This window comes from Trachinotus anak, unplaced genomic scaffold (genome assembly GCF_046630095.1).
Source record: "Trachinotus anak isolate AG129_WGS33_773 ecotype Australia unplaced genomic scaffold, CSIRO_AGI_Tana_v1 ptg000002l, whole genome shotgun sequence".
In the NCBI taxonomy this organism is placed as follows: domain Eukaryota; kingdom Metazoa; phylum Chordata; class Actinopteri; order Carangiformes; family Carangidae; genus Trachinotus; species Trachinotus anak.
The window spans coordinates 21320887-21335611 of NW_027273853.1; the positions used below are offsets into that span (position 1 = coordinate 21320887).

The 14725-nt window shown below is 39.9% G+C and overlaps 1 protein-coding gene and 1 long non-coding RNA gene across 7 annotated transcripts in view; both read left to right on the forward strand.

The window, feature by feature from the left end:
- LOC139637140 (guanine nucleotide-binding protein G(o) subunit alpha) overlaps nucleotides 1–12286 on the forward strand; it is an 85876-nt gene extending 73590 nt beyond the window's left edge. For 3 of the 4 annotated variants that reach the window (XM_071505726.1, XM_071505697.1, XM_071505708.1), the window contains one exon: nucleotides 15–4011. In XM_071505726.1, the coding sequence (XP_071361827.1) occupies nucleotides 15–202 (188 nt within the window). In that variant the 3' untranslated portion in view covers nucleotides 203–4011. Of the gene's footprint in view, nucleotides 1–14; nucleotides 4012–7130; nucleotides 7285–9293 lie in introns of those variants that run through there. The other variant, XM_071505715.1, reaches the window with a different exon arrangement.
- LOC139637155 (uncharacterized) lies at nucleotides 4891–6752 on the forward strand. Of its 3 annotated transcripts, none has more exons than XR_011694548.1 (2): nucleotides 4891–5567; nucleotides 5606–6752. It is a non-coding gene; the product is annotated as an uncharacterized lncRNA (long non-coding RNA). The 3 variants fall into 3 exon arrangements; XR_011694547.1 differs by having other exon boundaries at nucleotides 4891–5563; XR_011694549.1 differs by having other exon boundaries at nucleotides 4891–5559.
- Nucleotides 12287–14725: the final 2439 nt, after the last annotated feature.

Consider the following 14725-nt stretch of genomic DNA (forward strand, 5'->3'; position numbering starts at 1 on the left):
ATCTCTCTCCTTAGGTCCAGACACTTACTTGGAAGGAATAGCCTACATTAAGTCTCAATATGAGAGCAAGAACAAGTCATCCAACAAGGAGGTCTACTCCCACGTGACCTGCGCTACAGACACCAACAACATCCAGTTTGTCTTTGATGCCGTCACTGATGTCATCATAGCTAATAACCTGCGGGGCTGTGGCCTGTACTGATGATGCTATTAAATGTTAGCCAAAATGCAAAATTGATGTTTGACTTGTATATGTGGTATATGCCACACAACCTATGTGGTATATCACATACCACATAGGTTGTGTGGCTCATTTCAGTGATGTCATCATCCGACAGCCAGTCAAATATGATGTGTGGTTTTGTGTTCATGATGTCATACTGCTTAACCATAAGGCTGACCATTGGTTCAACTTGACTCTTAATTAATGAATTGATTGGTTGTTTGAGACGTTTTATCGTGTTTGCCTTTTCTAATTCATCATGTCAGTTCCTAGAGGAGAACCACTGGCACATTCCAGGTACTTTGTACTTTATTTGTCTAGTTGTACCTAAACTTCAAATCTCTTGCTGGTGTGCTGCAGAAATTTTGCACAATATCTTCAGTTAACTCTTCTGGGACACAAGGTTCCTGAGACCTATTTGTACATATAGCAGTGCCTTATTCAAAGAACTAGACTGGATGCAGTCTAAGTGCACCCCTCTTAGAGATCCAGGAGTGGTCATGTAGTGAGAATCACTCTTCTACCCAGAAGTATTTCTAATTATTTTCATTTAAATTTTAGCTGTCACTCATATATGTTGTGTATGTGTGCCTTAGTTACATGAGAGACCAATAATATGCAACTGCTTTAAACTGTGTTGAACAAGTCTTGCTCAGAGGTTCAGTGTTTTTCAGAGGTACTTATGTGAATGACACATTAAACTGTTTACAAGATTGCTCCCAAGAACAGGTTCAAATGATAAATCATAAAAAAAGTAACACTGCATGTCAGGGGCACCATTGCAGCCTAGTGGTTAAGGTACATACTATATAACTGTGACATTACGATTTCCAGCTGGGGACCTTTATTCCATGTCATAAACCCTCCCAACAAAGTCGTTTTGCTCGTTCCATGTTGTGATATTCTTTCCAACTGAGATCCTGCTCTGATGTTTGTTTGCAGTACACTGCATAGTGTCAGACTGTTCCCTTTAGCCATGCCCAATGAACTATCGAATTCAAAATGGCTAATCTAAAATAAATACATGCAAACATATATAAAAGACAATATGTCCTAAACCATAATACAGCAATACAGAAAAAATAGATGAACCACCGAATATGATTTTTAAGTTCACAATGTCTTTTTATTATTTAAAACTACATATATTTATTTGATATTGGCCTGTGGAGTTCCATATAAAAAAAGTGTGATACCTTTGTTAACACTTGATTCAACAAATAGGACTTATTAATGGCACCCTGTCTATTCATCTCATCCTACCCTCAAAGGCCTCAGAGAAACATGTAGAATCATAACAGCTTAACGTCAGTTTCAATATAGCAAAGCTTCGCTCACTGAAACCCTCTGGGAGCGGAGGGGTTTTCAGGGAGTGGACTGTTCAGAATACTAAATGTAATGAGACCAAAAATAATCTCAGTTATAAAATATGGCTCTCGTCACATTTTCTGTCACATTTTTCCTTTACCAGCTGCAACATGTGGCTGCTATTGTATTTACCTTTTGTCTGTGTGTGTGTGTGTGTGTGTGTGTGTGTGTGTGTGTGTGTGTGTGTGTGTGTGTGGTACTGGAGGCACCTACTGTAGTTGAACTACTACAGAGGTGGTTTGGAGTACTGTGGCAGGTGTTTATATGTCTGTGGACAGATTTTGTTACTGCAAAAATGTCACAGCCGTGCAAGATACAATCACGAAGCTTTACAGGTGCATAGTTTAGATCACAATGAAGGCCAAGTTCGAAGATGGTGTGATCCAACTCATGAATACTCTAATGTATGAATAATCTAACAACAGTACTCGTGGGTCAGAATGTCAACATATTGATGGGTGTCACGGCTGGTTTGCTCCCGGAAGATGGTCTCTAGTTTTTCTGTTTGTTTTTTTTTTTTATTTCAATCGATGGCATTTTGGTAGACCACTTAAGATTTTAAAGGCCCAATATTCCCACCTTAAAGCCCCTATGTGTAGGATTTGACCAGTTCTGACTTTGGTGACTGCTAGCGGTAGCATCAAAAGAAAAAAAAAAAGACATAGGCATCACGTAGTAGAAATGAATAGTGTTACTTTCAGTTAGTGTTGTTATTCCAAAGCCCATATCTTTTAGTATTGGATTTCACTAAGGGGAAGAAAATACTTTAGTTGAAACTGTACTTTTGATCAAATTGAGAAAAGAATTTATCTGTTTGTTTCTGTTTGTTCCCTTGGAGGAAGTTGCTGTTTATGTGGGAATGTGGCTGCTGATTGAATTTTCTGGCGCTCAGGCTGCGGCATGTATTGGTCCACTATAAAGTCACTTAAAACAAAGAGGTACAAGAGCTGGTGTGCTGACTCAACCACACAATTCTCAGATAATGCTTAGTGAAACAATTGATTTTACAAGGCCTTAGGGCTGCATCCATTGTGTTGGGCTGCACAGTGTCATATCCCTGTAGTCCACCACTCTGCCTTCACAAACCAGAGGTGAGCTTTGAAAGATTGTGTGAGTACATACTGTCCTCTGGGACAAGAATGTCAACCCTGTGACTATTGTTTTAGCCCTGATTTTTTGCCTTGTGCTAAATGAGGTCCATGTCTGTCAGTGGGTAGACGTCCCACAGCTGCTGTAGGATTGAGGTTTTATGTAGTGCACATTTTAGCTGAAATGAAAGTTGATGTGTGCTGTTTGTAGGAACAGTTTGAATTTGAGTGTTGGTATTAAAGCCAGAGAGGTGCATGCTATACCAGGAAAATATCATCATCTCCTCCATCCTCTCTTTATAAGCAAAGGTTTACAGCATCAATCGAAACTGAGCTCCTGTTTTCTGTGGGACATTGTTGAATCGGCTGAACTGATTGTGTTTATAGCTTTGCAGGTATGAGTGCTCCCTGGCAAACAGAGGTAGAGAGCGTCTTTATTTATTCATGAGCAAGGTGTTTGCTTTATTCCTCTCTTCCCTCCACACTCAAACAGCAAGGGTGTGTGTCTCCTCCCACTGCTCAAAGCTGCGACTTTTTTTAGACAGGTAGATGACGTCATCTGCTCTTCCTAGCACATCTGTGCCAACATTTCCTAATTAGAGACAGAAAGCTGCCCAAGGCTGTTGATCAGCCTGCTTTGTGTGTGTGCGTGTGTTTCTGTCTATTTTGTGTGTATTCATGTGTCTGTGTTTACAGATTGTATATAGTTACGAGCATGTGTGTCTGTTGATAGTACAGGAAAGGTAAGTGTGTGTGTGTGTGTGTGTGTGTGTGTGTGTGTGTGTGTGTGTGTGTGTGTGTGTGTGTGTGTGTGTGTGTGTGTGTGTGTGTGTGATTTTTGCCTAAGAGAGACAACATCAGCCCATGGGTGTTGTGGTGGAGTCAGTATCTGTGGATTAATTACCCAGAAGGCACCTGTCTACCCTTTCCACACAGACAGGCCCTAGACACACGCACGCACATGCACACACATGCATACACATGCACTGAGGACACAAACATGCCCTTGGGACTTCAAAATGTCACAACACCTTACTTGCCAGTGCCAGAATTTACCACCGTGTCCAACCAGCCTCAGATGTTTTGTGGTTCTCTTGCCAAATAAGCAGCCTGCTGCTGCTGGTGCCTCAGACATTTAGCTTATCATCTTCTCCTCTAATCTATTACATCTGTTACACAATGTGAAAATGAAGTGATGTTGCTGCATTGAAATATATTTGGTGTAATGAAAAAAAAAAAAATCAATTTCTATTAATTTACTATTTACTTCTCTTCTCACCATCTGTCAGTAGAAGCTTCCCTCCTTTTTTAATACACATGTACATAAGTGTGCATGTGTCCAGCTTTGTTTGTCATTTGCATAGAAGAACAAATGTTTGACACTGATGCGCTGAAAACAATGAGCATCTGTGCCTAATGTTTCAATTGTGAGGGTCTTTCAAATGCACTACTCAGAAAAGAAAAAATAATCTATTCACTGGTAATTTTAACTTGACTTAAATCTTAACCCTTGTGCAGTTAAGTTACATAATTTTCCTGTAACATGGGTTTGATTAAGCATTTGTTGTGTAAAGAATTTAGTTTAACATCATCCTCACATAATGCAGGAGAGGACACACATTTTTGTGAAGACACCCCTCGCCTAAATAGTTGTTATGATATGAGCCTTGATTAAAGGGCAGCCAGCAGTAGACACAGTACTGCACTGGTAGCAGCAGACACAAGCTGTAGAACAAGGCGCTGGTGAAATTTCCATCCACGCTAATTTGGAAAGTTCCAAATCTCATTGCGATGATTTATTTGCCCTCAGGGTTGTAACGGGAGCACGCTGTTCGAGCTTTGTCTTCCAACTTCTTTCATGTCTGTGTTAACCTCAGGCAGTGCACAGAGCGAGATGTATCCATGATTCTGCTGTACAGATTCTTCAGTGGCATCCTAAATCAGTCAGAGTGATATCAGATACATTTAAAAATAAATTAATCAGTTTATTCACATTATTTAACAACAATATTTTGCATAGTTTGGATTAGCAAGGAATTGATTTTGAATAGGCCATAACTGTATTCAACTTATTTTTATACAGCAATGAAGTCACCTTGCATACATTTAAAATTTTCTTTTTAGGTAATCTAAGGCATTGTGAACATCATGTTTTACTTTTACTGTTGTCAAAAGTCATTACCATTGTGTGAAAATTCAAAATTTAAATTGACATGTGGACTACTTGCAGGGCTGGTTGGTAAACTACACATTGTCGTTGGTCCACAGTGCCAAGTTGCATGTCAGAGTTCAACAAAGTCAAATTTTGGACAAAACTTTATCAGTCCACTTACTATAGCATTTACATTGAAATTGATTGAATTTTGCAGCAAGACTTTGCCATTTTAAATGTTGGTGCGACAAGGGTTTCACAAATCTCAAAAACACCAGCATGAACTGTAAATTAAAGTGTATGTGTTATGAAGAGAAGGGACAAAAACATGCCCCTTACAATAAAAAGTAACTCAGAAGCTACTAAAACAAACTTTTTAATTGGAGAATAGAGGGCAGCAGTTCGATGAAGCGCTGTACTTGTGCTTCATCTTACTGAGCCCAGTGTTATCTTTTAAAGAGAAAGACAGACACACAAAATGAGAAAGGTGTAGTCCTTCACAAGCGTAAAAGGTGTCTCATCTCACATAGGATCATTTGATTTTCTTTGTTTCTTACACCTAAACCTCCTCAGTTTCTGTCTCTGATCCACTCCGCCCGCTTCCCTCTGCAACACTGAAGCTTGACAGCTATGAGTGGTTTGTAAGGTGAAGACAGGATTGATGCTTCCACAGAGAAGAACTATGAGCAGGTCACTGACTGTGTGTGTGTGTGTGTGTGTATGTGTATGTGTGTGTGTGTGTGTGTGTGTGTGTGTGTGTGTGTGTGTGTCCAGTATATATGTGTTTGTGCTTTTCCCAACCTGACCCTACTCCTGATGAATTGCCAATAAACCCCAAACAACCTGTGCGAAATCACATCAGCAGGCGAGGCCAAGAGGATAGTGGGTAATGTAGTTTATGTCCTGCATCAATCCCGACTGTAAATCATGGATTCCCTTATGCTGCAGTGAAGTAGAGATTTGTGGGTAGTGTAGTCTGAAGAGAGGGAGCTAGGGAGGGTTTATGGGTAATACCACTTGTTTTTGTTTTTCGGTGGTTGGCCCTGGTGGGGATATATAATACAATCAGTGGTCCATTCAGATAACAAAGGTCCTATGATGCTGGTTTTCTGGGCTGCAGGTGGTATTACAAAAGCAATGTTAGCACCTTGTGCCAAGTCAAAACCTTAGCAACATAAAAAAGCTGTTGAAATGTCACAATTGCAGCCAAATGAAGAACTGTTCAGACTGAATTTCAATCCAAAATGTAGTATCAAATGCTTCCTATGTAAGATTTAAATGAGCTCTTGTGGTGTCTTTTTGCCGACTTTTTGCTGACTTATTTATGCTAAATTTAGAAACAGAGTTTTGCCTGCAAATGCTTTTGGATCATCTTGTAATATGTTCAGTTCCCACTCAACTTTGCCAACTGATGAAATGAGCACTTAAGCCCCTGCAAAGTCAGTGAGATCCCTGCTCGACTGCTGAACTGGGAGAGAAGTCAGAAAGCTGCGGGGCACATGATCACGATGAACTTGTAGAATTAAAGAGGCAGAGAATAAACTGGTAAATGTTGTTGCACTCATGCTCTCACTGCTGCAACTGCCTTTAATGTCCATGTAACCCATCTGTTCACTCTGCGTCAGTACCAACCAACACCTGTCTATAATGTACAGATCACCCACAGCAAATGTGTGTGTGTGTGTGTGTGTGTGTGTGTGTGTGTGTGTGTGTGTGTGTGTGTGTGTGTGTGTGTGTGTGTGTGTGTGTGTGTGTGTGTGTGTGTGTGTGTGTGTGTGAATGAGTGCTGTATTTTACTGAGCACTGTGAGTAAAATGTATCTGCTGTAACTCCCTCACTGCTGTGATAATTTATTGAACGTTGTATTTATACATGAGAGAAATGATAATAAAGCACCACATGAGTAACTTAATAATTGTGATTATTTTCCTGTGACCTGATTATTTTGTGTGTGTGTTTGTATTTTCTGAATATTTGAATGGAAATTTTTAAACAACGTTTAATTGTGAAGAAAGTTTGATGATATTTTTCTTTCTCGTTCCTCTCAGTGTTTTCCTCAACTATAATTATTTAATTATTGAAAGTATTTCCTGAACAGGCTCATTTAATAACTGCCACTGTTTCTTGTAAAAATAAATCCTTCCGCAGTGAATCTTCTTTAGTTTACAATGTACATGCAGAGTGTTGCATTTAGTTTAATTACACAAGCAGCAAATGTGCAGAAAATTAGATGTATTTCTTTCTAATTCTTTCACCATCTTTTCCATCCCTTTCTTTCTCCTTACTTCTCCCAACACAGAATCGCATGCACGAGTCTCTGATGCTGTTCGACTCCATCTGCAACAACAAGTTCTTCATCGACACCTCCATCATCCTCTTCCTCAACAAGAAGGATCTGTTTGCAGAGAAGATCAAGAAGTCTCCGCTCAGCATCTGCTTCCCCGAATACACAGGTAAAAAAGATTTAAGCATTTAAAAAAAATTTGGGGGGAGTGCAGTGGTGAGACACAGCAGCTCTCAAAACACGTACGAAGAAACAAAAGTTGACAGGTGCACAAAATTTATTTCTTCGAGAACACAAAACGGTGAAACTGAATCCAATTACACAGGACAGCACTGGATATACCATAGCAGACAGGCGTTTGGTAGGGAACAGAAATGAGGAAAACATGGACAAAAAAACAGGAATATCATTTTTTGGTTTGTCCGTGGAAACAGGTTTACAGGACTTTTCATCTTCAGACCATTTCAAATGAGGTGGACTATCACATAAAGGTCCAGCTTGACATGTGCATAATGAATTTAATTTTAAAGGAATAGTTAGACATTCAATAGGTAGACAGACAATAGCTAGTTAGTCTTTCTGCTATGCTAAGCTAAGCTAACTACTACTAGTGGTGGTATCTTCCTATTCATCATAGAGACATGAGAGTGGTATTAATCTAAACAGATAAGGCTATTTCCAAAAGTGTCAAAGTGTCTTTAAGAGACGCTTGATTTTAAAATGTGTGTCATGAGTTTTACAACTGTCTGAAAGCTAATATAAAGATACTTAGGTAATACTATGTGAGGCAGGAGAAAAGAGAGCAACACTAGTTTAAATGACGTGAAGTAGTATGGGTGAAGCTTACTATATGAAGGATGAATGACTACCATCTGTCCTATCTAAATGTGATTCCCAGGATGAAATAGCTCTCTAAAACTCCTCCCATGTTTGTGGGCACTGATTAGCCTCTGCTTGATACAGTAGATGAGTTATTTTGACCAGGCCCAACATTTGCTGTCACTGAGTTATAAACCACACTAAGAAATGCAGCGCTTTAAATCAGAGCTGTTTACAGCGCTGAGTCAGTTTGAATTATCAGGGGAGATAGATGAAACAAATCAGCCAAATGTTAGATGTCACTTGTTTGAAGAACTGAGGTTATACAGTTCAGCCAAAAGACCCATATAGAGTACATGAAGATTTACTTGACTGTGTTTCAAAGGAACAGCCGAGAATAGAGTAGATTTCATGTGGAGGTGAGATGCCGACACAGCTGTGGCAGAGAAGAGAAGGGACCGGGAGTGAGAGAGCAGGAGACAGTCACGCATGGTCAGCCATGAAGACAGAGGAGAGGAGATGGCGAGTGAGAGCTGTCTCCTGCCCTTACCACAGGCACACAGCTCTCTGGGCTGATCCTTTTCATTTCTGTCTCTCCTGCTTTACTAGACAAGCAAAATCCAGAATATTAAACACTAGAGCAAACAGTGCTGCCCACCATCCAGACTTCACTGGAGAGCAGAGATTATGACAGATTAAACCTGTTGGACATATCTAACAATTCAAAAGTCTGGCCCATTTTTCCTTTATCAAAATGGCTGTAACCTTCAGCAGTAAAAAGGCGTAACTTCATAAAATAAACATAGGTGAATTCCTGTTTCACTGGTATTGTGTAAATACACAACCTTATCCACGTGATGGAAGTGACTTGTGAATTGTTCACTGTAGCTGATGTTAGTACAGCTGCCGGAAACACCTGCTCAGCTGGGACAGATGTTACAGGGATGCACAGATACCGTCGCTTATCAGTTCAATCAAACTTTGTCTCGTCCAGTTTAGCATTAGCATAAACATCAGCTGGCTAGCTGAACATGTGCCAGACACCAACTCCATCAGCCTTTTACAACTTTTGCTGAAATGTTCAACAGCATTGTCACAATGAGCACATAAAGCCACACTTATTTCTTCCTTGGATGGCAAGGAGGTGCATTTGTTTTACAATTTTTGCAGCCCTCACAGGTGGTCAGCGAGCACACAGGCGCGCACACCCTTATGTACACAACACACCGACCCATTTAAAGGGTTTTCCCCAGAGATGGGGCCAGATATTATTGAGAAATATTGGGTTTGTGATAATTCTGTTTATGTATTAGAACTGTGTCATCTCAGTTTCTCTCTGCCCCTCTTTTCTCTCTCCAGGACCCAACACCTATGAGGACGCAGCCGCTTACATCCAAGCACAGTTCGAGAGCAAGAATCGCTCTCCAAACAAGGAAATCTACTGTCACATGACCTGCGCCACGGATACAGGAAACATCCAGGTGGTGTTTGACGCTGTGACCGACATCATCATCGCCAACAATCTCCGAGGGTGTGGCTTGTACTGAGCACACCCACACACCCCGTAACATCCTTCCTCTTTGTCCCCTCCCCTCTCCCGCCCTTCCTGCCCTCCTCCTCCTCCCTCCTCGTTCCTGTTCCTTTGACACTGCTGTGGAAATGATGATGGTGATGATGACGATGATGATTCTGCTGATTATTTAAAGAAAAAAGAAAGAAAAATGCAACTAGGTACATATTAATAATGAGGATAATTAAAAAAAAAAAAATAGGCATACGTATATATAAATATATATATATATAATGTTTTTAGTTCTTGTCTCTTCTCTTCCTGCTCCGACCTCTCCTCCTGACGTCCTTTGGCCTGCTGCCAAGTAAACAAATTTGTTTGAGTAGAAAACATGAGACCCTGCAGCCTTGAAAACTTCTTGAACAAAGTCGATGAAAGCCTCCGTTCCAGTTCTCCTCTTTTTCTTTCTCAGTGTTGTTGATAACAAAAACAAAACCTTTTTTTTTTTTTGCAGATTTTTTTTTATTATTATGAATATGAATATGACTTCTGTTTTATTTTTGTTGATCATGTGTGTATTTATTACATAAGTATAAGTCTGTACACTGATTTTTATTCACACTTTGCCTCACCTGACACCTTTATTTGTTATTATTTTGTTTGTTTTTGCTATAGTAGTGATTATGTAATAACGATTTTTTGCGAAAATCTTTAAAAATGTCGATAACAAAAACAAACACCAGACAGGTCAGCCAAAACCTTAAAAACAACTTTTGAGACCTGCTGAAACTGACAACACCGATTTTAACATTAGTCTTTTGTTTACATTAGCCAAGACATTTTACAGTGTTTGCTGTCAATTTCTTTTTCTTTTGTTTTTGAGTATCATTTTACTCCCTGCGTTCGAGACCCGGTTTTCATCAACAGGAAGTGAGGCTTCCTGTATCCTGAACCTGGCCTTGGCCATTAGCCAACTGTCGGTCGTGGCCGGGCCTGAGAGCCAATAGGAAATGTGCTACACGTCCTATCAGTGCCATGTAACAGAGGTACTGTACTGTAGATAGCTACGCTTTTAGAAGCAAGTACACAACGTTATAACTCTACCTTCCTCACTGTTATAACCTCTAGACCTACTAACATTCTCCATGTAAGGAACCTCACTCTTGGTTTGATAATGGTTGATTAATTTATTAATATATTTATTGATTAATTACCTGTCCCACACATACCAATCTCTCTCTCTCTCTCTCTCTCTCTCTCTCTCTCTCTCTCTCTCGCTCTCGCTCGCTCTCTCTTTCTTCATTTACACACCACCATTCCTTTACTTCTCTCACATCCATCTATCCATCTCTTTTTTGTTTTGCCTTCTTTTGGCATGACGCCCAGATTTCAGGGGAGTCAAAGGCCCCTGTCATTTTTTTGCCAACCCTTCCCTCCCTCCCTCCTCTTCTCCTGTTCCTCCTGAAGCCCTGACACAGATAGCATGAGATACTCAAGCCTTTGTATAAAGAGACCAGTTTAGAAAAAAAGCTTCTCATCAATACTGTTCAGATAATAATAATAAAAAAATACTTGAATAAAAATTGCAAAAGGTAAATAAAAAAGATGAGAAAAAAAACAAAAAAAAGAGCTAAGAAGATGGATAGCAGCAACTGAAGTAGATCCTGATCCTGATTTGGATGGAACGGGGTCAAATCTGAAAAAAAAAAAAAAAAGTGAGTCGTAGTTTTGGAGGGAAGAAAAGTCGTGTGGGAGGTTTGGAAGAAGAAGTGTAGATTTTGGGATTCTTGCTGTGACACGTAGAATTCATAGTCAAAAAAGGACAAAAAATCTACACTACAATAATAAATAAAACATGGGTATTACCACAATATCAACAACGACGATGATCGTGATGATCCTGTAATATTCTCAAAAGATAATCTTTCTTGTGCTTTGTAGCTACAGAACATTTTTCTCTATATCTCCCTTTTTTAAATAAAAAGATGTTTTGCAAAGGGTTCCAGTTGGACAGCGAGCTGATTTGGAACCGCGGCGATCTCAGACCGACCCCGTGTTGTTGTAATGCTCTGAACTGTGCCCCACCCCCCCTCTCCTTTTACCGTTTTGCCTGTTTCCCTGCATTAGAACCGTGTCCTCACTTTAGCCTGACTCAGAACGATTAAATATAATATTATAACAATATCTATTTTTTATTATTTCAGAAAAAAAAACAAACCACTTTTTTTGGGGAGAGCACGTTTCTCGCTGCGTTCGCTAGTTAGGGACGCCGCATGTACACACATCAATGCTGTATAAAGTCATGCTCCTTTCTCCTTCTACTACTTCTACTTCTTCTCTCTGTCTCTTTTCAGTTTGACACACCTTCCAGGTCTACAATGAAAAGCACAGTTCTCACGTCTCACGCACACACACTTTCTCGCACTCACACACATACAGACACAATAAGTAGATTTGGAAATTTGTTATCTATTCATACCTAATCTATGTTACCCCTCATCAATCTATCTATCCATCTATCTATATAGACCTCTCTTTCTTGCCTTCTTGAGTTCTAGTTTTTAAAAGAGAAAACAACTGTGTATAATGACATGATATACCTGTTTTTTGGCATTCTGTTCCTGTTACCTTCATTATTTTTTATTTGACCTCCTCTATGTTCTGTTCTTTACCCAGTGAATGCTTTTTTCTGTGCAGCTTTTTTTCTCTCTCTCTCTCTCTCTCTCCCTGTACTCCTCTTTAGTGAATGGTTGTTATTTCATGTGGGATGTCCGTGCTGGAAAAACCAATCGAATGTAGTGTTTACATTAAAAAGCCACTGTTTTCATGACTACAAAAAAAAGCCAAACTCTTCTTGTCTCCAAGTCATTCAGTATCACCGTGTCTGTGTTTTCACCTTTCAGCTCCCAAGCAGTGTCACTCATTCAGTTAGACTGAAGATACGAAAAGTTTGGGAAACCATGTTCCCCATTTAAAATGAATGAGAGAGAGAGAGTGTGTGTGTGTGTGTGTGTGTGTGTGTGTGTGTGTGTGTGATAACACCTCAGTATCTAACTCATCAGCAGAAATGTAAAACACTACCATCATCAGTATCTGACACCAATCAGGTTTCAGGATTACAGCTGGTGCACACTGACACACAATGAAAAGGGGCCTGATGGTCTCCTCTAATTGCATTTTAATAAGCTCTCATTGTTCACAGCTGGGCATCCTATAGGCAGCTACAGGCAGCCTGATCCTGCAGCACTCACAGAGGGAGAAAATTAATTATCTCAGGACACAAAACTTTGAATTTTTGACCCATGTAACTCTGCTGCAACCACAGTTTAATCTCCAGAAAATTTGCATTTTTTTCTTCACAGTGACAGTGATAACATTTTTGATCATTATATTAAAAGTCACTGCCTGGTTTTTAAAGCCCTGTGGAATAAAGAGGGGCCAAATGAGACCAGGAGGCTTGAGTAAACTAATTCATCTACAGTCACGTGACTAGATGTTGAAACTGGCTGTCATTCCCCTCAGTTGTGATGTAACATTTTACTCACCAATTTCAGCTCTGATTGGAGAGGTGGCAACAACACCACCGCTTTACAAGCAGTTGTTTAATGGTCCTGTAGGCAGCAGTATAAGCCCACAGACACGCAGACAGATGACAGCACTGTGAGTCCAGGGATGATGGTGTCAGTCTGTTGGTCCACCCCTTCAGTCTAGGCTTATATATAGTTGCCAGACAATAGATGCTGATGATTTTGATGAGCCCCTCAACTTTCCTCCACTTTTGCGTTTTTGAGCAAAATGTTTTGTTAATTACCGGATGGATGGCCATGAAATTTGGTACACACATTCATGGTGTTGTTTCAGGTTTGTAATATCTACCCCTCACACACACAAACATGTTGCTTCCTGTCCCTCCTTCAGTTGATCCCCATGGGGGAGGAAGTCATGAAGTCAGTTGACATATTTCAGGAGGACAAACACAAACATACTTTTTCTCTCAGTTTCTCACACACACTCTCAAACACAACACATATTAAGCAGATAGTCTGCACTGAGGTGAGCTAGTGTTCACATACCTATCTGCTTGCTTACACTGTGTACACTCTTCTTTTTCACACATATACAGGAAACGGGATTTGCTTACAACCTCTGCATTACACAAAAAAAACAACACAACAAATATGCACACACACACACAGTGTACAGTTCTTTGGTCCAAACACACATGCTCACACATGTAGCTGTATCATGTCTGTAAACTCATACCACGCAGAAGAGTAATCCATTCAGTATCCACACTTCACTATATAAGACTCACTCAGGCCTCTTATAAAGGTGTATCTCAACTGTACTACAGGTCCCATCAACATAAAACACCACACACACACACACACATATACACACAGATCAGACAGAATCCCTGTGATGGCAGATAGAGAAGTCAATGTGAGCTGGAGTGATAGAAGGCAGAGAGGTTGTGTCAGACTATTCATTCACACATGAGGAGAGAGAGTGGAGGGAGAGAGGAGCCTTTCATCCTCGTTGCTGTGGCAGGAGCTGTAGGGAAAAGGCTGGTTCACTGGGTTCAAGCATAACACAGAGAGAGGAGGAGAGAGGCAGTTCAGATGGAGAGAGCCATCAGACAACAGAGAAGTGGGATGGAGGGGGTGTAAGGGAGGGAAGCTCTGAATCTTATCTACTCCCCTCGCACTAATTGCTTTAAGAACATATCTCAATCTCCCCTTTTACTTCCTAACTTCCTTCTTTCTCACCATGCAGGGGCTACCCTCATGTTTTGCAAATTTGACCAAGTTAATCTTTAGCTGGCTGCTTTGTTTGTTCATTTAAATCCATATTAGCTGTGGTTTCAAATCAATATTCTTCCTGGAGTCTACGTAAGGATTCAACACACAATGAGATGTGCACTCATCAAGACATACACTTAACAACTAATATAAAATTAGTATTATGGATTAGATAAGATACACACATCAAACACAAGTTTAGAGAAAATATGTAGGTCAGTGTTTATTAAAGTGGTTATTAAACACAGAAGTAGTCAATAAACACAATTATAACTACTTATTGTTATTATCACAGTTAGCATCATTATGTTTATTACCTTTGTTACTATTATTTTGATTATCACTCTAACAATATCAACTATCTGTACAGTATCTGATGACCTTTGTGTCAGTTTTCATTTAAAATACTAACCCCATGTAGCCATGTCGGAAGATACTGTAGTTCTCTGTTATACACAATACTTGTATTTGTCCTTTTA